General features: G+C 27.1%; 1 protein-coding gene across 11 annotated transcripts in view; it reads left to right on the top strand.

The window, feature by feature from the left end:
- ATP8A (ATPase phospholipid transporting 8A1) overlaps positions 1 to 27,256 on the top strand; it is a 453,786-nt gene that overhangs the window by 411,420 nt on the left and 15,110 nt on the right. For 7 of the 11 annotated variants that reach the window (XM_075356440.1, XM_075356443.1, XM_075356434.1 and 4 more), the window contains one exon: positions 17,768 to 17,862. The exons of 1 other annotated variant lie outside the window; for it this stretch is intronic. In XM_075356440.1, coding sequence (XP_075212555.1) covers positions 17,768 to 17,862 — 95 coding nt within the window. Of the gene's footprint in view, positions 1 to 2,367; positions 2,400 to 17,767; positions 17,863 to 22,090; positions 22,159 to 27,256 lie in introns of those variants that run through there. 3 more of the 11 variants (XM_075356433.1, XM_075356444.1, XM_075356436.1) reach the window with 3 other exon arrangements.

The raw sequence follows: 27,256 nt of genomic DNA, 5'->3' as shown, positions 1-27,256 counted from the left end.
GCTATTGCCTAATACCACCATTATTTTTATATTATTTTATGCATAAATATTATTCATAAAACAATTTAAATTCAAGTTTTAATAGAAAATTACTATGAATGGTACCAAATGAAATCCTGCTTGTCGTTTTCAGATTCAGTTTTGTTATACCTGTCTCTTCTAGAGCACCATGCATATTTGAACAGCATTAGAATAGTAGCTCTCATGATAAATTATTAAACATATCAATTATTCATTCAAACACATATCTATTATATGTTTTAAAGTCTTAATGGAAAATAGAGAACATTAGAAATTGTGATATTGTTTATATTTAATTGTATCCGCCTTTTCTAAATCTTATTTCTCATCTTTATTACTGCATGTGAGTGTTAATATTCCATCCATTTTACCTTTAGTTATTTAATATTCATACAATTGAGCTGTCAATTTCTGACTTTTTGTGAATCTGTTAATTTACATTCTTAAGATCTTTAATTTTTGTGTCATATCCTATTTTATTCTTCATGGTGATCTTTAAAAAGTATTTTTTTACAACTTTATTAAACATAGATTTATCTTTTTCCACTTAAAATTCAGTTTTACTACTGTCAGTGTTGCTTTACTTTATTGCTATGATATACACAGTAGTTTTCTCAGAATAAACTTATCATTTGGTAAATCTGTTTTTCCTTTAAAAAATATAATAAAGCAATTTATAAATAAATAAATATATATATATATATATATATATATATATATATATATTTTTTTATTATTGAGATTTCTGTGGATTATTAAAGGTTAAGTGTAAACCCCTATTTATTTATATTTTCTTTTCTGATTGATTTAATCAATATAAAAATTAGTTTTTTTTTTAATAAATCAATCTATCTTGAACCATTTACAAACATTACATAAATTTATTGATACGTTTGTCTGGTAGAGAAACTTTTCATGAAAACTGTTTTTTGTATAAAAGTGGAATCATTAGTATTATTAATAATTTTGAAAAATAAAAATGGAATAGATTGTACCCTTTCTATCTGACAGATGTGTTTTTTATTCCAAAAGGATAATGCAGTTGTTAATTTTTTTAATTTACTTGATAAAAGTTCAGATTAACGCTTGGTTGATATATTTTCTTTATGGTACTCAATGTCTGGTTATTGCTCAGTCAGCTGAAATTAACATGCTTCCAAGCCGATACCTGAGGAGGATGTTGTAGTATACTGCGTAGTATCTAAGAAAACAATTAATGACAAAAATCTAGTTGTTGAGAATTAATTCAGAAAGTATAATTAATAGGGATTCAAATCTTATGATGTAACTGGTTCAAATTAAGATTAAATGTAATTATTGGGGTGTGAGTATTAAATACTGTAATGAATATGAAGTTGTATCTAGTTAAATATTTTATTCAAGGCCCAAGTTATTTTTTTCTGATGTGAGCGGTGTTTTTCTCGCTAATCATAAATTTTTTTCTCTCGTTTTATTAGTCATTTTACTCATTGCTAGTGCCATGACCCCATTGACCATGCACGTCATTGAACTGAGCAAAGCCGTGGTGTTAATAAGGGAAAATTATCAGTGGTCGTTTCTCATTGCCTTCCATTGACCTCTAAATCCTGTCTGCTCATAGACTCAGTTTCCCACTTGGGGGGGGGGGGGGTACCCATACTTCCACTGAGTTGCTTGGCTTAACAGGGACACTGCGAGGAGGTAGGAAGTTGGAGAATTGAGGTGACAGAGGCTAAGAGAACTCTCTTGTGGAATTCTTGTAACCGCACATCACCAACATTTTTTGCTTATCTCAAGATATTGTCAGACTCCACCCTTATTAATTCTTTTTTAATAGGAAAAATTATCATATCCAAAATAGCTTCTTTTAATGTACAGGCTATTTAGGCTTAGACAGTCTTATATAAGATACAGTTCACTTCCAAAAATAGCTATCATAAACAATATTGAGCATCTCATGCCAGTCTTAGTAGGAAAAATGAGAAGGGAAGCAGTTTTTCAATTGTCTCCTTCACTGAGGCTTAAAAATGTATCAGTTTTTTAGTAGAGTTATGTGTATTTTTTTTTTAGATAAAATATGATCTTAGACAATTTTTGAATGACTAAATATAAGTAAACTTATTGTTAATTAATTTAATAGTAATTTTTTTTTTTGTATTACATAAATATTTAACTCCTAAATGTGTTAAGCATGTTTGTTTAATCAATTATAAGAATGCATTTAAAAAATAATAAAAACAATAAATAATTGTAGTGCTCATATTAAAGTAAAAAGAATTGCCTATCTCATGGCCAATAGTAGTTTATCACTCAAGTCATTCATAGAACCACAAATTTTAACTTTTACCCTATTCTTTTTTTCCTCAGCCAGTTGCATGCCATAGGACATCTCGTCAGGTGTAAGTACTACAAAACTCGATCAAATGCTGTGGCAGCTGCAAGCATTCTGCCACTCTATTAGTTGCATCCATATTATTTTTATTATATATAATGCTTTGTAGTTGCTTTTACTTGTATTGTTTTAATAATTTATGGTGAATTAAAGAATTCACATTTATTAATTTAGTGTTTTATACTACTAATATTGCCTTGCACCAGAGAAGAAATTATAGTACTACTGATGGCATTATTTAATTTCTTTTTTTCTATTTTTTTATTTCACTGGTAGATCCTTTTTTTGAATTCTTTTTATTAAAAAAGTATTTTTCACATGTTAGGTTCAGTATTTTTATTTTTTAACTTAGAAAATAATTTTTTTTTTTTTCATTTTTCTTGCAACCATGCATATTTTTTTATGATGTTTATATTTTATGTAGTATTAATATGCACTCTTAAGTTTTATAATAGTTAATGAATAATTAATAAAATCTGCGTTCAATTATTAATATCACTAACATAATCTTTTTATTCACTCATTAAAAGTTTTTAAGTAAAGATAACTTTTTTCTTTAGTTAATCCGTGTGTGTGATAGCTTTTTTCACTGTGTCGTTGAGGTGTATTGTTTTTGTTGGTATAACTGTATATAATAAAAATAAATGAATTAGAAGCATCATTGGTTCATAAGTTTTGTACATTTTTAAATTAATTTTATATCATTATTTTTTTTATTTATCCCTTTGTAATTTTAAAAAATTTATTTATTTACAATAAACTGATAACTAAAATTTGCAATTTAATACAATGTACTTAAATTATACATTATTTTGTAAATATTGCTAATTGGGGTAAATTTTTTTTGTACATATTTACAAAAATATTTTTATAATTTGGTTTGTTTTTTTGTGTTTTTTATTATTTTTTAATGTTATACAGAACTTTATATTAATTAGCAATCCATTTTGATTTAATCATCCTTGTTTTAAAATACTTGTGTATATTTCTCCTGCTTTGATGGATATTATTTATTGTATAAACGTTTTTGTGGTTTTTGTTAGTTGTGCTATTGTTAGTTCTCTGTATAAATCACAAAATACTAAACACACGTCTGTTTATTCATGCTGTATTTATTTAAACATTAACTCGTGTATATCGTCTTACTTTTCATTTATTTATTTGTTTTTTAATAATATGATTCTATAAGCCGTAACGTTTTATAACCTTACTATTTGTTGTAAAATTATTCATTAATAATCTGAAAATTTTGTAGTTTGTTTTCAGGGCAACATTTTACATTTTTTATGATAAATAGATTTATGATATATTTTCTTAAATATGATTGAGTAATAAAGATAAAATTTAAAAAAATTAGTAGTAAGAAAATTTTATGAAAAAGATAAAATAAAAAGAAATTATTAAATAATTAAAACATTTAAATATGTACAAATATCAATTTTCCTAAGTCTTTCATTTGTATTTTTATTTGTACTATTTTTAAATGCTATTTGTCTGCCTCTTTTTTTACTTTTTTTATATTGATAATCAATGGAAAGATTTTGAAGTTAATTAATGGATACTGTTTAATGTGATATATAATTATATTCATTAATTTTAAAAAACAGTCAGGCATTTTCTTCAAATGGACCTTTTGAAGCTAATTTGCAGCATTTTCTTCAGTTGAGTTAGTGCTAGCACTGCTGCTGTTAAGAGGGTCCTTTTTAAAAATGTTAGGAAATTGCTTAAATATGTAATTGAAGAATATATTCTCTTTATGTTTTGGTGCTTAAAAGGTTAATGTCAAATATGCCCTTTAAGGATTAGTACCATTTACGTATCTGCTGAAAAAGATGCTGCTATTTGTTTTCCAAAGATTCTTTTGAAAGAATATCATCCATTATTTTGAAAGTGAATATCTTCATTATTAATTAGATCTCCATAATTGAAAATCTTTTGTGTAATGATTCATAAATGAATGTTCATAGGGTATAGTAACCCTTAAATAACTTTTTTCAGCTATTAAACATAAAAAAATTAAATTTAGTAAATGTGTCTCCTATCTTGCAATTATCAGTATTTTGGGCATGACACAAATGCACTCCAAGCCCCTGAGGAGATGATAAAATATATTAAATGAAAGGATAAGGTTGTAAACATTATTTTAAACAGCATTAAAAGACAAAAAATTTTACGTAGAAATCTTTCAACTACAACATGGTCACCATTTAATGTTTTTTCACAACTTTCAAAAGTGGTCTAAAAGTACCTATCAAATAACTTTTCAATAGTGAAAAATTAGAAAAATAAAATCTAGTAAATTCTCTTACCTCAAAATGATCTATTTTTCAATTTGGGATGTACTGTAAACCATTTTTGAAACTAGTTGTCAAAAACATTAATTTACTGCCATTTTAGTTAGGTTTTCATAGTCTGATGTTTTTTTACATCAAAATTTTTTTTCAATGCATTTTAAAATTGATTTCTTAATCCTCTTCTATCCTTCCCATTTAAAATTCTTGGGTTATCTTCCCCATGGGGACTTTCTGGATGCTTGAGGTGTGGTGATCTCAGCTGAAAAAATAGATTGTTTGAGGTAAAAATATTCAGCACAGCGTGACCCAACATGTAAATAAAGATGTGTACACCAATAATTTTTAGTTGAAAAACAAATTTGTTTGTTATATTTTTAATATAGCCTTTAATAACTGTTGGTTATTGATAGACTTTAAAAATTCAATTTAATCTCTATATGAATACTAATCTGCAATTATTTCAGACTAATAATCACTGGATCAGTATTTAAAATTAGAATTAACTTAGTTTATTAGGTAAGGTATGCAGTTATAATGAAATCTAAGTGGGTATTGCTATATAATATTTTCATGTTTTAAAAATCTGTTTTATATCTTATATTAATTTTTTTTTTTTATTTTATTAATTTTACTTTAATGTATAAATTAATAATTAATAATGTATATATTAATAGATACAGGCTATTACTGTTTCTAAATAGTTGGTTTATTCAATTCAGTTGTTATACAAATTTGAGGTAATTAGTTTTTATGTAGTTTTAAGATAATTTTAACACTTAAATAATGATTCCTTGGTTTAGTATTTTAATTAAAATATTTTTAATTATTAAATAAAAATTTGTGTGAAATTTTATTAAATTTCATATATTTATTTTACAGTATTATTGTAAAATAACGACATGCTTTTTATTGTTAAATACTCTTAAAGTATAATGATTGATAATTTTTTTTTTTTTTATTAACAAAAGAAAAATGTTCTTGCACCTTTATTATTTTTTTTACTAAAGGTGAATGAAGAAATTATATCAAAATATTCAGATTATTTTATCTGATTAATTTACTTATTAATAATATATTGATTACAGAAACCCCTTAGGGTTGTACACGGATCATTAGTATGTCTCATTGTCATTGTGCTGGTAAAGTCCATAATTTTGCATAAAATTAGTAGCATTACTTTATTTTGTTGAAAATTGGTTTATATAGCTTTTGGAATATAAATGTTTTATCTTAAAAAAAAAAATTCTATGTTAAGATGAAATAATACATTTTTTTTAGAAAAAGGTAAGTATTATCATTTTAAGGTAATTCTAATCATATGATGTTAAATTATAAGTTAATTTAATTATTATAACATAACTTATGGATTAGAATGCTGATCAGCTATTTTTACATTTTATTTAAAATACACCCTGTAGTTTGTAATTTGCTCATCCTTACGTATTTTTCATCGCTGATATTAATCAGTAATAGGGTAAGTTTAATTATATTTTATATTATTATCTCTAAAAATTGAACTATAATACTTGCATGCTAGTATTGTTTAATTTGTGCATATTTAGAAATAAATATTCAAATAATTATGTTTTGTTACTCTTCCAATCAAAAAAATATTTTGGTTTGAAGATATAGTAATAAAAATATATTTATTTATAAAAAATTAATATTTTTCCTGCAGTGCAATTTATTTATTAATCCCATTACTAACTAAAAACATCTTTTTAAATGGATTTTTCATTAATTGATAAATAAAAAATCTATTAATCAGTAAAATGAAACTTTCTGATTTTTTGACCTCATTGGATTGTTTATAGTAAATGACTACTGATAATAGCAACATAAAATGGTCTTCCATAATTAAAAGAAAAACTTAATTTAATTCAGTTATAGGTTTATTATGTGTATTTTGTTTCAAACAGAAAATCATTGTTTTGAAACAGAACCTTTGAAAGTTTTTTTTACAAATTTCCTTCATATCTGTTTCATTTAGTATGGAAAATTGTATGTTTTAGATCTTTTGAAATGGTGAAAAAGAAACTTTTTTTTAATTGTATTTGTAAATGACGGTCTTTATTATTATTATTATTATTATTATTGTTTTGCTAACTTGTAAAATTTTCTGTAATATTTTCAAAATTATTAGAAATAGAATAGGTCTTAAAAAAAAGAATTATGTTGACCTTGGAATGACAAAAAATTCCATCAAATTAAAAAATATGCATCTGTTCCTTTCCCCCCTTCAAAACTAGATAATTTCTTATGAAAAAAAAAACAAGTGTGCTTTCAACATAACAACATTATACTTTAAGATTCTAGTTTGGTCTTCTATTTTTCATAGTGGTCGTGTTTTTTTTTCATAATTTGTAAGTTTAATTTTCATGAAATTTGTATCTTAAAATGCCTTATCTAAATTATTAAGAATTCCACTGCTAGATTTGATTCAATTCAGCAAGACATCCTAACCTATGTTCAAATTGTTCACTGGTGATATAGATAAGATTAGGTGAACGAATAAGACATTTAATACCACTAAGATATTAATAAGACTTAAATCTCATTTATTTTCTGTACTCAAGTAGTTTTCAAAATTTAGTTTTTGGTATTATTTTTAATCTTAATTCTTAGAATATTTTACTTTTACATATTTCTGCTTCTTAATATGTTTTCATTGTAATATGTGCATGAAAATATGTGTATATATGTTTTATCATTAAATTAATATAGTTTGCATGATTAACTAAAAATAGGTAACTTATTATATTATTTTTAACTATTTTTCTTTATTTTTAAAAGTAATTTATTCCAGTCATAAAGTAATTTATAGTATGACGCCTACAAAGATGTCTTTTTTGTTAAGATTAATGTCATCTTGTAATGTAATTTTAAGATGATCAAAAAATATTTTTAATTTCTTCATTACTACTCTTCACTTCTATTTATATATATCTTAATAATACAAATAAGATATAATCATAAATTCTAAAATTGTTCTCAAAACCATTTTATCAATATTATTCAGTACTTTAATACAGTAGAAAAGAAGTTTTATTTTGTTTTATTATCTATCTCTTGTTTTACTATACTGTAGAATCTTACTAATCTGAATTAATGTGGATGATGGATCTCTCATTTAATAAAATCTTAGATTATTAGAAAATAACAGGTAAAACTAAGTTGTGCTGTAACAAGAAATAGCTTGTGATTTGATTTTTATATGATTGATTTCCAGTTAGCTCACTTACTCTCTGATATCACAGAGCTATATTAGGTAAAAATCTCACCTTAGTCCTTGTGATTAAGCTTCTAATTTAAAACTCAGCAGTAAGGAATTGTGTTTTCATTTATATCTCATAGCATTAGTACATTTATTTACCCTTGATTTTTGATTATGCTAGTATAGAATAATATTTTGTTAAAGTAAAAATTAGAATTAAAAAAACCTTCAAGTAACAGTTGGTATGAGTAATATGCTAATTCACAATAAATATTCAGTGGACTTAATTTAGTTTATATGTATATAAAATCTCTGAACATTAACATTATGATGGGGTAAGTATTTAAACTTTTAGTGATTTATTTGTTACAAAAGCCAGCTAAAGATTGCATAAATTTCCCAATGAAACCAGAATAATTTGCAACTACTTAGAAGGAAAACTTGTGAAAGTTTTCCTTCTAAGGTAAATGTACTTATGGAAGCACATTGCACACTGATTACACTGATTCTAGTAGTCAATTTGTAATTTTATTTGAAAATCCTTACCTACCAATTGATGTTTTTTCCATATGTTAGGGGTGATGAGGGAAACTTTACTCCAGATTTTTGAAAAACTCAAAAAGTTTTTGAAATGTGTTTCTCTCTGAATCTATGCATTTTAGAAAAAAGTTTTTCAAACAAAAAATGTAGGAGGACGTTCTCTTCTACAATTAATATCTTTGAAGTTATGCCGTATAATTTGAAATTGAAATACTAGGTGGCGCTGAAGTTGTAAAAAACGTGTTTTTTCTGTTTTTTTCACCTGAAAAAATTGTTTGTTGTCTGTATTGCATTTGGAAAAGTTGTTAATCTCAAAAAAGAGACAACTTTTATTTAAACATTTTTCTTGTACGACTTACTGTTTTAGAGTTGTAGCTTGTGAAAGTGTGTTGTGAATTGGGCACGTGTTCGAAACCGGTCTACTTGTTTACAACGTTTTTTACTTCAGCCCCACCTAGTATTTCAATTTCAAATTATACGGCATAACTTCAAAGACATTAATTGTAGAGGAGAATGTCCTCTACATTTTTTGTTTGAAAAACTTTTCTCTAAAATGTATAGATTCAGAGAAAAACGCATTTCAAAAACGTTTTGAGTTTTTCAAAAGTCTATGGAAGGGAAGATGTTAAAAATCTGGCGTTAAGCTTCCCTCATCACCCCTAATGCATGGACAAAAGATCAATTGGTAGGTAAGGATTTTCAAATACAGCCTATTTTGATGACAAATTGCCTGAACTATTCTGTTAACAAAGAATGTTAATCTCCTTTCAAAAAATAGGCTTATCCCCTATCCTTGAAGGAAGTTGTCCAAATTTAAAACCAAAATAACATACTAATGTATTATAGTCGTCTAATTAGTACAAAAATGTTGCTTTGAGTCTAGAAATGATAAAAAAAAGTGTTTTTTGCTTAAGTCTTTTATGGTAAAATGAGATCAAATACCATCAGAAAGTACATTAGCTATCTAAGGGCATTAAATATGTGAAAAAAAAAATTGATCCACCCATTGATTAAAATTTTGAGACCTGTATTTCCCTGCCCTCTTAACCAATTGTAATCAAAAGTAAATTTTGTTAATAATACCCCATACACAAAATCATTGTGTAAAATGTCATCAAAATCATTCCAAACTAACATACATGATTAGAAGAGAATTTGTGAAATGTCAAGATCTCCAAAAATGTGACATGAAGAATTTGAATTGATTAGCAAACTTTGCCTTATACAGTATATTGTATAGCTACACATTATAACTATATATCAAAGAAATAAAAAGTAACACAATATGTATAATAGTGAAAATAACAAATTTTGTTTATGAGTTCACTGTAAAATAAAAGAAAGAAAATCAATATTGTGTTAAATAAAATTATACGTTGAAAAACTATTTTTACATTTGCAGAAGTTTAGTTTAAATCCTTCCTTTCTTTTTTTCAATTAACCTTTTTAGATGGTATGATAAACTGACTTTCACTGTTTGCTGCTAGTTTTGAGTTTTCTTTGTGTTCACACCTCTTTCATCCTTCAAGAGTGTTTTTCATTCATTATTTTCTTGTGTCCTCTTTCTTCCATTTGTTCATTTTTTCCTGAAAACCTAATTTCTTAGTTGTTTCTTTAGAAAGTATTCTGCCTCTTAGTGCATCTGTATGGAGTCCAGCATTTTTATATCTTTTCCTTTTTCCTGGAACCATGTGGGTTTGAATTTGTAACTGCTTATTTAATTCTTTAAAAAAAGGGTCATGTCAGTCTGAAGTACAATATCAAAATAGATCTGTGTAATTATAGCACCATTCTTTTTTTTATTGTGTGTGTATATATATATATATATATATATATATATAATTAACATACATATTATATTTTATAAAAATTATATAATAGCATTTATTGTTATACTCAAATAAATCTATTTACCAGTATGTAATATGTTCTACTTTTATTCTGACTTTAACTTAGCTTTATTTTAAATAAAAATTTTCCTACAATTGTTGGGAAATTCATTTTACCAAAACTCAAGATTAATATGATTTTTTGTAGAATAGCATACTAATGGATACAGTTATTAACAAGCCATAAATATAGAAATAAGTTTAATGTATTAGTTAAATTTTTTTTTTCATTTTTCTTTTTTGTAATTTTCACACAAATTAATTATTTTTATCAACCACAGCAAGCTGACAATAAATCTTTATTTTTCTCTGTTTTTTTCATGTTTTGATTAGTTTTTATCTCTTGAATAAATCATAAATATCCTAAGCCATTTCAGTAGCTTTAAAGCCATTCATTTTGCTTTAAAAATATTCTTGTTTCACAAGGTTTAATCCAGTATGTAAAAATTAGTTTTTAGTTGTATTAGTTAAGAGGGTCAGTCATTAAAGACACAAAAAGCTGTGAAGGCAAACCAGTTGGTAAGAGGGTTGTGATACTTTCAAAACTAGTAACCCATGATGACTTTTGAGTCTTTATAACCTCAAAATCTCATTTTACAATGGCGTTCACAAATTCCTCTTGAAGTTCACAAATTACTTGAACAGTGTGCAATTATCTGTTTTTGTGCCCTCTGAAGGTGAAAAACCAGTTAAAGTTTTTCCAATAATATAGGCAAAATTGTATGGATCGCAGAAATTTTTAAAAGTGGATAGAAAAATTTAAAGACAGTCGAACTTAAGTGACCACCGTTCTGGATGTCCTATTTAAATTTGAAGTCCATCGCTTAAAACTCACGCAGACTTTATCGTGCAAAAAGATCAACAGATTATAGTTGAAATTATAGCAAAAAAATTAAAATTCAATACAGTTCATAATATTATCACTGACAAGCTCGCATGACCATAAATAAGCGTAAGATAGGTTTTAAGAGAATTGACAGATCACCGTCAGAAGACAAAGACATCACACGTGCACAGAATTGAACCAACAGCATCAGCAGAAAGGTACTTTTTTGCACAGTACTTTAATCTGTATTGTAACCAGTATTCTAACCTGTGAAGAGGCATGGATTCACTGTTATTAACTGGAATCAAAAAGGCAGAGTGTCAATTGAAAGCACAAGAGTTCACATGTCAAGAAAAAATTCTGAACCCGACCATCAGTAGGAAAAATCATGATGACAATCTTTTGAAATGCAAAAGGTCTGGTCTTTGATGATTTTCTAGAAGATCAGCAAATCGTACTAATGTTTATCAACATTTCTATCATTATTATAAGTGAACAGATTACAGTTTCAAATATTCTTTCATGGCATGTACATAAAAACTACAGCCCAGAATATCTATTTCTCATAACACATTTTTTTTTTATTTGGTATTAATCAGATTACTAGAATAGAAATGTCACTTTTTTTTCTTTCGATGTGATCTTGATCTCTAAGGATCATCTTAATATAGCTCAGACTTACTGATTTTTCAAAAATCTTCATCCTTTAGTCATCTTTCTTTTCATCTCATCATTCCAGTCATGATTTTGCTTTTTCTTCTGCTATTCTGGAAATTCAGATTCATCTAACCTATTTCTGAAAGTCTTTTCTTAAAAATTCTGCTTTTGATATATTTTCAAATTCTTTTCTCCTTCTCTAAACCAGTGTATTTTAACTAAATTGTTATTATTACTAGATCATCCACAATCCAATATTTTCACATTCAGAATGTAAATTTTGTTCCCATATTGATATTTTCATCAATTCTTAAATTTTAAAGTTTTTTATTCCACTCTAATAACTTATTGACTGTGCGCTAGAAAAGCACAGTCAAAATGTTAATAATAGACCATCTCCTTATCTTACATCTGTTTTAATTTTAAAAGATTTTGATATTTCTTCTAAAATTTAACTTTTGAGACTCTTTCTGTTCTGTTAGGGTTTCTTGAATGATATCTAACATTTTATTTAATCTACTTTTTTAAATACAAAAATAAAAATCTGTATTTGTTAATTATATTATTCTTATTGATATAATTTATTAGGAATGTACACATCAAATTCCATTGCTTTGGTTACTGGTTTAGCAATAATCTTAAAACAAAAAATAAACTATTTGGTTGTTTTAATAAAATTACATTTTCATAAATGTTCAAATAACTTTTTGAACAACAAAAAAACAATTATAGAATTTCCTGTAAGATAAATGCATTACAAGTTAATTTAAAAAAAAATAAATTAAATACAGGTCTGATTTTGCATCCTTTCTTGAAGTTTTCCTTTTCCTTAGACAAACAGAAAAGGTACATTTTCTTTTTGAATTTTAATTATCCTATAGGGATACTTTAGTCATTTGGCTTAGTTAACAATGCATTTTTTGTTGCGGTCTTCAATATTTGGAATTATTCATAAGCAAACTATTGAGGTTCTACTGTAAAGATAGGTTACTGAATTGTATCAGAAATAGATACCATGAAGTCATGAAATAGATATAAATGATTACATTAAATTAATAGACCAGTGCTATCTCAGTCTATTGGAACAATCTTATTTTTTAATTACTCTAAACTATGTTAATTTTGGTGATGCATGATGTAACAAATAATTTTCTAGAATGGCTGAAGCTGTGCTATAAAAATTGTAATTATTTCCTTACCGTTGATAATTTTTGTCATATTTACTTCTAATTTAGTCTGTGAAGGATTTTTTTAAATGCATTTTTATTGTTAGATGATTATAGTTTAATTTAAAATTATGTATAGTTATAAACATGTATTATAGATTATAGAAAGCTTTTATTTTCACTTATTTAATAATCTTTTAACATTTATTTTTCTGTGAAAATATTTTAGTCCTTGAGCTAGCACACTTTTTCATACTAATTTATGTTACGTTGGATGTATATTTTTAGTTTTGTAAATGGCATGCAGAAAAGATTAGTAGGAAAATGATGTGCGGTTGTTTTTGTACTTTATAAAATGATGATAAATTTTTAATATTTTATGTGATTTTTTTAAATTTATTTATAACAAGCTGATTTTTCTTTTGCTCAAATTATTGATCCACAACTAACACAAAGACCAATTGGCAGACACTTTTTCTGTTCAGGGTAATAGACAGACATCCTGATCCTGTAAAGTTTTCATTTATACTTTCTGAACATCATGATTTAGAAAAAACACTTAATTAAATGTATCATTCCAAACAAACAAAAAATGTGAAGATTAGTATTAAATATTTTTTCTGTGTTAATGAAGGTTGACAGTGATATAGAATTTAGAATTAAAATATTTCCAATGGCAAACTAAACTAAATATTACAATAAAACTGTTAAAGAAATTCTATCAAAATAGTTTCTTTGCAACCATCCTTAATGACTGATGATACTCTACCAAAAATGACATCATGTTATTGCTGACATGTTTTTTTTTAATTAGAATGTGTTAGTTTAATATATTGTTTTTATATGTATATCATTTTTTAATCATGGTCAAGTGATTTTAGATATCCTTTTTTATGTGCATAAAATATCAGCATTGGTGGATTTGTTGTTTGAGTTTATCAATGGTTGTCATAATATGTTGAGTCTGAGTGCTGGAAGAATTTAAATGTTTATTGTATCTTTGTTTCAAACTGCATCTGATTTGACCAATATAAGAAATTATCACTCAAAGCAGTTTAGTCTATTTATATAAGGGGGATTGTGCTTGTTTGGTGATTGTTTCTTATAAGTAACATACATTTCGAAAAAAAAATTTCATGAGCTGTAACGTCAGTTGATGATAATATACAAATAGCATTTACTAAGGATTGTTCCAAAGACAGCTGAGAATGTTTTAAAGTAAGTTTATAAAAAATTTGATTCATGTTTTTTTTTTTTTTGCAAAAGGTAATATCTTAAATTAGTATTTATAATCACAGAAATATTAAAACAGTTTTATCGGCTATATTTTAATTTAATAATTGCTATAATATTGCAGTATCTTTGGTTTTTAGGGTAGGTAGGTATACATTTGAAATAGTTTACATTTAATTTCATTAGTGTGATAGTTTTTCACTGAAGATGTCACCTTCTCTTATTTGCAAGATAGAAATTGGTATTATGTAATTTATAAGAGGCTATTTAGTTTTTACTTATATTTAATAATTGTGTACAATGTTTGAGAAAAGTAACAAACCTCTAAAATTCTTCTAAAATGACTGTTCAGTAGAGAGTATTTTGAATTGAAATAGAGGAAATTACTACTCCTACTTATATAAATCTACTGATTAAAAAAAGAAAACCTTATTAATTCTTCTCCCTGATTGTTTTTTTTCTAAAGCTGTTATAATTTATTGATTGATTTTCAACATTGTTTACAAACTAGAATAAAAGTAATTCAATCTATAAAAGAAAAAAAGTTATATAGAATAAATTTTTATTCTCATTAATTTTTTTTCCATTCTATATACACATTTCACACTATACATACTGAACCCATTACCCATTTTAATATAATTGATTAAATACAAAGTTTTAAACAGAAAAAAAGACGAAAATAATCCACTAATTTAAATATGCCCACCTATATTTTAGTCTTCCTAGTTTATTTATACATATCATAATCAAATAATGAAGTAATTTTCATTGAATAAGATATTTATATATATATATATATATATATAAAATAACTGATAATGTAAGTAATAATGAAAATCAATCCAAAACGTAATGATTCAATAGCTGTAGTTTAAAAGAACTTTATTCTGAATGTACAAATACTTTTCAAAATAATCTCTCTTAAGTGCGACACACTGCTTTTAACGCTTGATCCACTTTTCAAATACGAAATCCAGGTTACCTTTCGAAAGTACTTTACGTTTTGCTTCCACGGCCTTTCTAGATTCGTCTCAAATGGTTGGCCCTTTCAGGTCCTTCTTGGAAAGGCGGAAGTCACACGGAGTTAGATGTGGGGTGTGCGGTGAGTGAGGAATTGTTTTAATATTTTTTCTATTTAAAAATTCGTAGGCTATCCGAGCGAACCCACCGGGTTGGTCTAGTGGTGAACGCGTCTTCTCAGATCAGCTGATTTGGAAGTCGAGAGTTCTAGCGTTCAAGTCCTAGTAATGGCAGTTACTTTTATAGGATTTGAATACTAGATCGTGGATACCGCTGTTCTTAGATGGTTGAGTTTCAATTAACCACACGTCTCGGGAACGGTCGAACTGAGACTACAAGACTACACTCATGCATATCATGCTCATTCATCCTCTTAAGTAATACCTGAACGGTAATTCCCGGAGTCTATACAGAAAAAAGAAAGACTATCTGAGAGTCATGGGGGCGCGTATTATCGCGATGCATTAGAAGTTATTCTAATTATTTTTAAGACTTTTTTTCTAAAGAGAGTCAGCATAAACTTCTGCTCATCGTTTTACCAGAGGCATTTACAGTCATCCTTGTAGGTACCCGATGTCAGTAAATAAATCCTTCATTATCAAAAAAGATGATCAGTATGACGTAACTTAATTTTTACCGTTTTTTTGGAGGCGGTAAAAAGTCAACTTACATTGGGAGCTTTGTTGTTTTATCTCAGGATCGTAATGGAACATTCAAGATTCGTCAACAGTAACTTCATTATGAAAAAAAGTATGTTTCTTCCTTTTTGTAGCGAGCGTGCCATTCCTTCGTAGATAATTGCGCGGTACTCTTCGTTTAGAATATTGTGCCCACTACTTTTTCAGATATGTAGCATTTCCTTCAACGGTCGCACACGAATAGAACGATATTTTCGAATGATGACGCTCGCTGTGTTCACCGTAACGTCAGTTAATCATCGTACTAGGTTGATCTGCTCTCGCTATGCCTTCCACGTTTTCTCGACCCGCCAAAAATGCGGGATGTCAATGAAAACATGTCGCACGTGACACACACTCTTCATCAAATGCTTCTTTTAACGTTTCGGAAGCTAATTTTTTTAAACGGACACAGAACTAAATCAAGTAACGTTGATCGATATGTTTTTCCATGGTAGGCGATTTACCCCATCACACTTTATGCGAACGTTCAATTTGAAATCGATATGGGAATCAGACAACACAGATGAATACTTGTATGCATGCAGGTCTACCACTTAGCACAAATTAAATTTTCCTTTGAAAATCAGTCTTATCATTCCATTTTGGATCGCCAAACATATATATATATATTTATTTAAACACTTTCCACAATATATTAAACCAAATAGGGCCGATTTCCATAATTTTGTTTTATTTTCTACAGAAAGTTCATCTGGTTTTCTCTTCGTAAGTTTTTTCTGCATAATATAAATGGAGAATTTTTTGATTGAAAGATTAGATTAGGTTGTCTTTGTTGACAATTTGAATTTTTTTCATTCTTCTATAATTCCTTAATAATTGATTGTTTTTGAATAGTTATATATATGTATATCCTAATACAACTCTAATATTTCCATGTAAAACTTGAAAAATGTGTATTCTCCTACACACTCCAGATCACCATAGCTTACATTTCATAACGGTCTGTTTATATTTTTGCTTTAAACTCCTATTATTATTATTTCATGCATCAGGTTTTTTAAATTGCCCATTTTATATGACCAACAACATTTTTGTGTGCTTATTAATGTAAATAAAAAAATTATAAAAAATATAAATGAAACTAATTCAAAAACAAACCACCCTAAAAAATAAAAATAATCTCGTTTTAAATGTCTTCTAAACCATTAAATTAAAAGGATTCTTGTTGTTTTTTTTTATGAAAGATTAAAATAGTCAAATTTAAAGAATTGAAAATGTTTTTAATTTTTTGAGTGGTTATTGTGTTTTTTAAGTCCTTTAGTAAAGGTAAGCTTTGACCGAACATCATAATAAAAACAAATTTACTATTTATTTATATACATTAGAAAGAATAAGAGTAGAAAAAATAAGTTGCTTTACGAACTTAAAAATATTTAGTGTTTAAATCTTATTCTAAAAAGTGTATTCAATGATTTTACTCAAAAAAAATTTATATTATTTATCATTTATTTTCAAAAACATAGTAACTGCATTTGTAAATAAGCTTTAAAAGGATTGTGTACGTTTATACATTTATGTATATAATACTGAATATTTTATTGTAATTTAATTTAAAATTAATCTTGAGTAGTGTGTATATTTTATGTAAAATATTCACTTGATCCATAGTTTTCTTTCTTTTTTTATTTCATTCCAGAGCAGTAGGTTCCACAGCATGACCTGATGAACTTTACATACCCTGTAACCTTTCCTTGTATTGGTACAACAAGAGAAAATTGAAAATGAAGTGTTTTACATGTATTTATACAATCCTGTCAACCGATCCTTTGTCAGCCTATTAACCAATTCAATCCTTAGATATAGCACCTGCTACTAACTTAATGATATTACAGGATGACTGAAACCGCTCGTCTGCTGAAGAACGTTCGTAGTGTATTCAACTTGCGCACATCTGCATCTCGGGTAAATACAGAAGTTGAACTCAGACGTGAGTATTTGTTACTTATTAAACTATTTTTTTTAAATATTAGTTTTAAAAATAATATTAAACTAATAATATTGAATCTTATAATTAATTAATTTAATTTCATAAATTTTAATTATTTTTTTTAAATATTTATATTTTTAAATTGCCTGAAAACAAGAAAGCAAACTACCTAATGATAATTTTTTTAATTTACTTTGTTGTTAAATGACATTTCTAAAAGTTTATTTGAATGGTATCATTTCAAGATTTTAAAAAATTCAATTTTTTAATTAAAAAAAACACCTGTCTATATACTGTGTTTTTTCATGAATATGCATATTTATATTTTTTTGTTTAGTTTTTAATATTAACAGCTTTACAAAACAAAACAGAGAGGCTGTAAGCACATGTTGGAATATAAATTTAGTTTTTAATCAGGTATTTCTTTTATTTTTAGTGTTCTTACTGTAGTCTCAGTATCTTTCTTTACTGAATAATATTAACACTGTGAATTTTCATGAAATAGTTTGGATTTATGTATATTTAATCCATTTTATGTCAATGAAAAATAAGAATGATTTTATACCATGCCCATCAAAGACCCGAATAAATATAATTTTTTCAAATGATTTTTTATTGTTTTTCCTGACTTATTAACCCCTGGATCAAGATAACTTTTCTAAGGTAGCCTTTTCGAAGTTTCTTAGACCATTTTTAAATTCATAACATTTCATTAAAAAAGGGTTTTAAAATATCTGCATATGTAATACTTGTAACTGCAGTAAAGTTTTTTAAAGAATGGAAATATTTTCAGATTTCATTTTTTTGCAGTTTTTATGTTTTTCACTAAATATATTAGAAATAAGAAAGTCAGTTTAATTTGAAATGTAAACCATTTCATTTTAGAAAATTAAGTCAAAGTTATTGCTTTCTTTGTTCATTATGCACAAACAGAATAGTTGTGCTATTTGAAGCCTATAATATTTATAGTAAAAACAAATTTTTTTCTTTTATTATGAACAATTTCATGTGCTACATGAAAGGTTAATGTGCAGAGATTGCTGTGTTAGATGGCACTGAATAGATTATGATGTACTACACCCTATATGTCCGTTGTATATAAAAAAACATTTTTCATTACACAACAGTGAAAGTGAATGGGTTAAGATTCTTAAATTAAAAATCATCTAAATCTGTTTGTTCAAAAATGTTTCTGCAACTGTTCCTCAAAAGCTGTTTGGTTATCTTTTTTCAACCAAATACTAAAAGATGGTTTTTTTGCTCAAATTATTACCTACCCCTTTAACTTCTAAAATTAACATAAACAAAATTGATGAGGTTTATTTTTTATTTTTTTATTCACATCAGTTAAGAGGTAATGTGTAAAATGCCTTGGTAAAAAAAATTTGTATATGTTCCTGATATTTTACCCCTAATTTAATACCACTTTCACATAATACTTCATTCACTGGAAATAAGTAATTCATATATGAAACCATATCAACCTTGGTGTTGATTTTGTGGTTAATTATTACAGTTTCAAATTTCTGTTCTTTTTTATGATATAAAAAAATAGTTGAGAATTATGATAAAAATTATCATACACAACTCTAAAATATAATGAAACATGTTTAATCTAATTAGAGATCTTTCTTAGTTACAACTACTAAAGAAATGCCCCCTTGGGAAAACACAGAGCCCTACATAATATTGTTCAAAATCTACTACTTCCACAAACTACATCCATACCAATTCTTGGAACACTCATCTTTGGTATATGTGAAGCAATAATCTATTTCACTTAGGAAAATATATATATAAGAGAATGTATTGAATTCAAATCATTTAGAGTAGAAGTTTGAGGGAAATTGTGCTCAACCTATGATCAGCCTCGATAAACAATAAATCAGAGTAGAAAGAAATCTTGATGATTATCTAAAGACAGCTACGAAGAAAAGCAAGAAAGCAAAAAGAAAGTTAGAAGAACAATATGAAGCAGAAAGAGACCTAGATGACCTATCTTTGCCCTAGAAGTCATTTTTTCCTGTTTATTTTCTTAAAATCAGATTTTGTTAACACAAAAGAATTGTTTTTTCAGAAACAATGAGAAATACATTTGTGAAATTTTGAGCAGACATTCATCTCTTCTTATAACTGCAATATTTAATTCATGGGTTTTGAAAATTATGGATTTTTGTAAGACACAAGAATTTTTTTTACGTTTTATCTTAGCCATCCAATAATAGATTAAAAAAAATGTTAATGTTTATTAAATTATGTCATGATTTCTTTATATTAGAATATGGAAAAAGAGCCATATAAATATGAATGAAAATTAAAGACAATGTGCACAAGAAAAACAGAAATTGGGATAAACTTAACCTAGGTTAGATATAGGTTACAACTCGGCATCCGTGGTGTGAGTGGTAGTCTCTCGGCCTTTCATCGGGAGATCCCGGATTCAGAGAGTCTATGTTATTTTCAAAAGCTACAAAATTGCTATTTCATTTCATCAATAATCTGAACCAATATCTAATGGTGGTCCCAGAGGCTTAAAAAATAGATACAGATTCCAGGCTTTTGTTAAACATTTATTGATAATATAATTTTATTATGTTGATTTAAGAGAATGAAGAAAATTCCAAAATATTCTCTGAATAAATTGTCCTAAATGACATAATCTTACTAGAAACATTCTAATAATTCTAAAATATTTTAGAAAGTCTTTATAAGGGGTGTTTGATAAGTTATTGTTGAAGATAAAGAAGAAACTTTTGGGGGAAAAACCTTTATATTTCTGAACATAATTTCGTTTCAAGTTTACACACTTAGTCCAATGATGCTCAAGTTTTTTTATCTCAACCTTATAGTATGATTTATGAAGTCATCAAAGTAGGCAGATGTTTTGCCGATAACTTCATCATTTCATGTAAATTTCTTTCCACCAAGTCACTTGTTCAGAATTCTGGCCAAAAGTGCTAAGACTAGTACGCAGGGGGATGCAGAAGAATTTTGTAGTGTAATTCAAAAAGTTTTGTTGTCACAATTGCAGATGAGTGAATTTGTGCATTGTAGTAATGGAAAAGAACCATTTTTTCATCAGATTTCCTCATTTTGATGATCCAGTAAAAATCCATTTATGTTGTCTGATTATTTTTGTTAACTTTTTTCTAGAAAGTTTTTAAAATTATGCTATGAGCATCCAGTAAGTGTCCATTATCTTTTAAACTAATAGAATGGTTTTCTTCTTTTTTGGTGCAATTTCACCAATATTCTGTTTTGATTGTTCCTTGATTTCAGTCATAGTGATGTATGCGAGTTTCATAAACTGTTATGAAACTATAAAAATTTATTTTTGATTACATTGAAACAATCCCAAACCCTATTTACAAATGTTTACTAATTTATGTTTTTAATCATTTGTAAGCAAACAAAGTACTTAGTTTTTGATTATGTAAATATTCCTGTAAAATATGATGCATCTATTCATTTAAAATGCCCACTGTGTTAACAATCTCATATTCTTTAAAACTTCTATTTTCCATCACCATATCATGGATTTTTTCAATGTTCCTTGCAGTTGTATTTTCAACAGACTGTCTGGAACATTCAACATTTTTGTGATCATACTACCACTTCAAAAATAATCAAATTAATTGTAAATTTCTAACATATAAAGCTGACTTACCATAATATTTATGATGGTTTTATTTCTAATTTCCTGTATGGTCTGGCCTTTCAAAATGTAATGTTTTGAAAGGTAAATGTTTTTGTTGATTTTGATTGACACACAAATCTTTCATTCATTTTTCATAAATCTTAATACTTGATCAACTCAAATGATTGCCAACAACAGAATTTTGAATATTTCTGACTGAAACTTTGTGTTTGCTCCTAACAGAGATGCAGAACTAAGAATGATCTTAACAATGTACTACAAATAAAAATTCTTGACTTTTCATAGTCTTATCAAACACTCCTCATACAACTGAAAATTAATTTTTGTTTTTCTTGAAATAAGAAAAATTGCTGTAATGCATCCGATTCAATTTCTCTCCTAAGGTAAAATATATACACAATGGTAAGCAGTTTTAATTTAACTACTACTTGTTGGTTTTAATAATCGAGTAACCAAGTGATCAGTTTTAATGATAGAAAAGGTACCAAGTAGTATAAAATTTTCATCTTAATTTTTAATTTAGTGTATGCTTTTAAGAAATTTTTTAAATTTATTTTTGGTTTTCCACAGAAAGTGTTTGCAACTGTGTCAAGTTAAAAAAAAACAGTTCTTTATTTTTATGAAACAAAGACAATCATCGGGTATAGTATGCTCTGATTAATCATTAATTTCTTTAATAAATATACAAAATGGTTAGTGGTTTTTAATATATTTTCTTTTTATAGACCTCTCTGTATTAACCTTTTATTCTAATTATTAATGGAAATAGAATTTAAAAGATTTTGAAATAACTTTTCAGAGGAAAAATAAAACAACGCCTCTTTCTGTATTTCTTTTTACATATTAATGTTAATATTGAATCAAATTCTATATCTATCATCTTAATTAAGAGATTAAATTAATAAAAATTAAATGGAACATTTTAAAAAATTTTTATAATTCCAAATTAATTTGTAAAACTAAAAAGATATTGTGGATGGTAGAATTATTTTGTACTTGCGTAATATGTGTGCTTCCCCTAATGTTATTTTAATTGTTTTCTTTAGTTTACAGAAATATTGTAGATCAAAAATATTCATATAACTTAGTCATGAGTAATAGATAAATGTTATAGGAAGACTTAAGTTTTTGGAAAAGTAATTTATAATGTTTTTTTATTGGGGTTAAAGAGAGCTAAAAAAATGTGGGTATTCACAAATTATGCATTTCTATAATGTTTGAAGGAAATCCACGAATAAATTACTCTGCTTATGCTAGGTTGATTGGTTTCAATTTTGTTTTATGTCCTATGCAAATTTGATGGCTTCTCTCTTTTGTTTTATTTTTTTACAACTGAAATAAACAAAGCATTTAAAAGTCTATTTGCCAAGTGCAGTTAATGAATTTTTAAATATAGAAAAGTCCATTATGCTGAGGTCAAAGTAGTTGTGATAATATTTATGATGAATGAATCAATATGATGATGGTAGAAAAATATCCTCATATTAACATGGAGAAGGAAAACATTTATAAAGAGAATTAGGTCATGGAGTACATCTTTTATTTCCAATGACTTGAAGAAAAGAATTGATTAGGTCATTAAGAGGCGAATGATAATTGACAAAATTCTAAAAATTTGTTTCTTATTTCACATTCTGTATCTGTCAATTCTTAATGGCCTATTTTAGCTACAGAAAAATTTATGGTAGATGATTACATCATATTCAGCAACTTAAGTATTCATCACATGAGTATAGTAATGTGGTTTCTAAATGGCCAAGAAATTTTTTGATCATAAAGGAGTTATAATAAATTTTAATCATTGAGAATGTATGTAATTTATCAGCAACAATCCTGTTACAATAGCAAAACTTGTGTGGACATGTGGACATATATACTACTTTCTTCATTAAAACACTCAAGTCATACACTGATACAAAACCCTAGTTAGAGATCATTCAGCTCCAATTTATGACAAACTGAATATAAACTGATCTATTGAATGAAATGTGCAACGAAGGGAAATAATCTCTGTTATCGACAGCAAGTATAGATCACTTTTAAAAGTACTATGGATACAACAGAAAATAAAAGATACATAATCAATTTATAATAATTTAGATACAAATTAAATAATCAAAACTCAAAATATTGGAAATTAGTAGAAAAAGTCCTTTGCTGCCATTATCAGACTGTGTCTAAATGAACTTAGGTCATTATTTTTCGTTGTTTTAATGATTTTCTTTTACTTGCTGGAAAATTCTACTGTAATTCATTTTTAAGTTGATTATACCAAATAGATTTTCAAAATCCTTTTTAATTTGTCTTCTACAGAGGCTGGTATAAGATTCAAATTCCTGAAATTGTCTGACATTTTTTCATCTATCCTTTTATTCACTCATCTTCCTAATTAAAGTAACATTTAAACTGACTCTGAGGTCTTAGTACTGTAATGAACATTAAAATAAATATAACAATAGATAGAACATGATATGCATTCTACTAAACAAAATTTGCACAACATAAGTGAACATTCATTTCACTGCAATCCACTTTAAATGTATGAAAAAGAAGAAAAAAATTATTTTGGTTTCTATTTTTAATAAAAATAAAGATATTGTATGAATATAACAATCACTAAAATTCAATGAAAAATAAGTATCTTTTTTTAAGTTTTGAATATTTATTATATGTTTTGATATGATATATATATATTAATATTGATTGATTTGTTATAAAACTAGAATTTTCATATCTGTATTATTTAATTCTTATAGAAGAAAGTAAAGAAAAAATGTCATGAGGTTTACTTAACAATGCAGCTGCAGTTTGTGAAAAATAAACCTTTTTAATATAAAATTTATTGCCTCTCTGTTTGATGTTAATAAAATTACAATACACAGTGAATAATTACAGACAATGCACTTATTTATTATAAACATTATTCTTTCTTTTTTTTACCCAACTGTATCATTTATAGTATTAATAAAGATGGATTATTTTAATTTGTTTATTTTATTTTTTTGTATTGATTTAATTAGCATAACAGTTTTTATTTTGTAAAAATTTGTTTGTTGTGTTTTGTCTGGTGTTTGTAGTGTTTTGTGTGGTGTTTGTATTTTTTTTGCCAAATCTAATAAATGTTTTCGTTTTTATTAATTTTTTTTTAATAATTGTAGCTTAATTCTGTTTATTTGAACTTCTTCAATTTAGCAGCATACATTAGTTATTTGTGCAGTTAGCATGTTCCTAGTGTTATACGAGGGCAAGTCAATTATTATCCGCAATGTAGTTATAAATTTTATTGCAATACTAATAGGAAACTTACATGTAGATAATTTTTCAACATAGTCTCCTTGCATTTCAACGCACTTGGTCCATCGTTGCACAAGCTTCCTGATGCCCTCATAAAAGAAAGTTTTCGGTTGAGCTGCAAGTCAGGAATGCACCGCTTCTTCCACTGTTTCGTCTGAGGTAAATCAACAGCCCCTTAATGCCTCTTTGAGTGGACCAAACAAATGGTAGTCAGAAGGGGCAAGATCAGGAATATATGGAAGATGAGCCAGTACTTCAAAGTTGAGTTTCTGGAGCGTTTCAGCAGTGTGGACAGCAGTATGTGGACGGGCATTGTCGTGCAACAACACAATACCTTTTGACAGCAATCCTCGGCATTTGCTTCGAATTGCAGGCTTCAGCTTGGCAGTAAGCATCTCACTGTAACGCACACTGTTTATTGTCGTGCCCCTTTCCTCATAATGTTCCAGTACTGTGCCTTGTGAGTCCCAAAAAACAACTGTAAGCATCAGTTTTCCTGCGGACAGTTGGGTCTTGAACTTTTTTTTTTGCAGGGCGAATCTGGATGTTTCTATTCCATACTCTACCGTTTACTCTCCGGCTCGTAATGATGGATTCATGTTTCGTCACCAGTGATGATTCTGTTTAAGAAGATGTTCGTTACCATAGCGATCCAAATGTTTTTGGCAGATATCCAAGTGCGTTTGTTTATGCAACTGTGTGAGCTGTTTTGGGACCCATCTTGCACAAACTTTATGAAACCCAAGTTCGTTGTGGATAATTTCGTAGGCAGAACCGTGACTAATTTGCAGACGATGGCCACTTCATTGATAGTTACTTGTCTGTCTAAGAAAAAAAATGTCACGTGCACGCTCAATGTTTTCCTCATTTGTGGCGATAAACGGTCATCCAGCTCCTTCGTCGTGCATAACACTTGTGCGACCGTTTTTGAATTTTTCAATCCATTCATAGACACTCCGTTGCGGCAACACACTGTTCCCGTACTGTACCGAAAGTCTTTGATGAATTTCGATCCCTGATACACCTTCCAAGCACAAAAAACGGATCACTGAAAGTTGCTCTTCTTTGGTGCAAACAGAAAGTGAAGCAGCCATGGTTAATGGCAGGGCAGCGATAACGGAACTAACCTAGCAACATCAAACCTGCACAGACATAACAACAATTATACCATGCATGCATCTTCTACGCAACACGACAGTACTACCAACATAAACAAAAATATAACTTAATTGTGGATAATTGACTTACCCTTGTACTTTGATAATTATAATTAACCGTATCATTATTTCTGTGCAAAACCTAATGTAGCTTTTAGTTTGTTGTCCTTCTGTGAAAGCAGATTTATGAGTTTTTATTCCATTTATAAATAGTATGTATGGTTCCTACGTTTAATTGTCACATCATTCTATCCCATTATTATGAATTCAATTCAATAATCTATCTGCTTCACACCTTCATTTTCCCATCCTATTGGTGTTTCCTTTTTCTTACTCTGATTGTCTGTGTAAAACTGACCCTGATTGACAAATACTTATTCATTTGTAACTTTGCTACTTGCAGAACATGGATTCCCCATACTCATACTTTAATCAATTAAAAATACTTTAATTTGAAAAAAAAAGTTAATGTAAAATTTTAATTCAAATTAAAAAGATTTAAATTTACACTTAATAACTTTTCATATATTTTTATGCATTGATGTGTGTGTATATACACATCAACAGTATACACTGTGTTCACATTGATGTATCATTCTTAAGTGTTAAACATGTGGTATACCTCTTTTTAACACTATGCACTGTAAAAATTGTAATGCACCTCATTGTAATGCATTGTAAAAATTGTCAGTGGCTAAATATTATTAACTTACTGCTTATTAAACAGAGCCAAGACTATTAAATGAATAATATTTTAATAGTCCTCTGGTCTTGAGTTTTTGACTGCAGATGGTACCCAATTTAGATTTGGAAATCAAAAAAATTATTTGGTTAGACAATATGTTTGACAGAAAAAAGAAATCGTATTTGTAATGTTTTTTTATCTAAAAGTAAAATATTTTTTTGAGATAAAATGTTGTTCATTTTAACAGTAGATCCATTAAATTTTGTAGATTTAAAGCTAAATAATTAATAATGACATTATAATTTACAGCATAGTACAGTACTTTTATTAAGTTTACATTTTTAAAATTAATTTATGGTACAGAATAAATAATTTACAAAATCATTCATTTTAACCCCATTTTCAAAGAAATTTGATAGCAGCCATTAATTAAACAGATAATTTATTAGCTTAGTGAATTTTCTCTAATTTATATATTTATATATATATAATTAAGATATTTTTTTGTGTTAAAAAACTTGGGTGCATCTTATGGCACCATATTCCAACATAAGCTTTCCAAATGTTCCAAACACTATATACATATTCCAAATATTAGAT

This window comes from Lycorma delicatula, chromosome 2 (assembly GCF_047948215.1).
Source record: "Lycorma delicatula isolate Av1 chromosome 2, ASM4794821v1, whole genome shotgun sequence".
Taxonomy (NCBI): Eukaryota; Metazoa; Arthropoda; class Insecta; order Hemiptera; family Fulgoridae; genus Lycorma; species Lycorma delicatula.
Note: the sequence above shows the minus strand (reverse complement) of the source record. Positions and strands in the feature narration are given on the sequence as shown.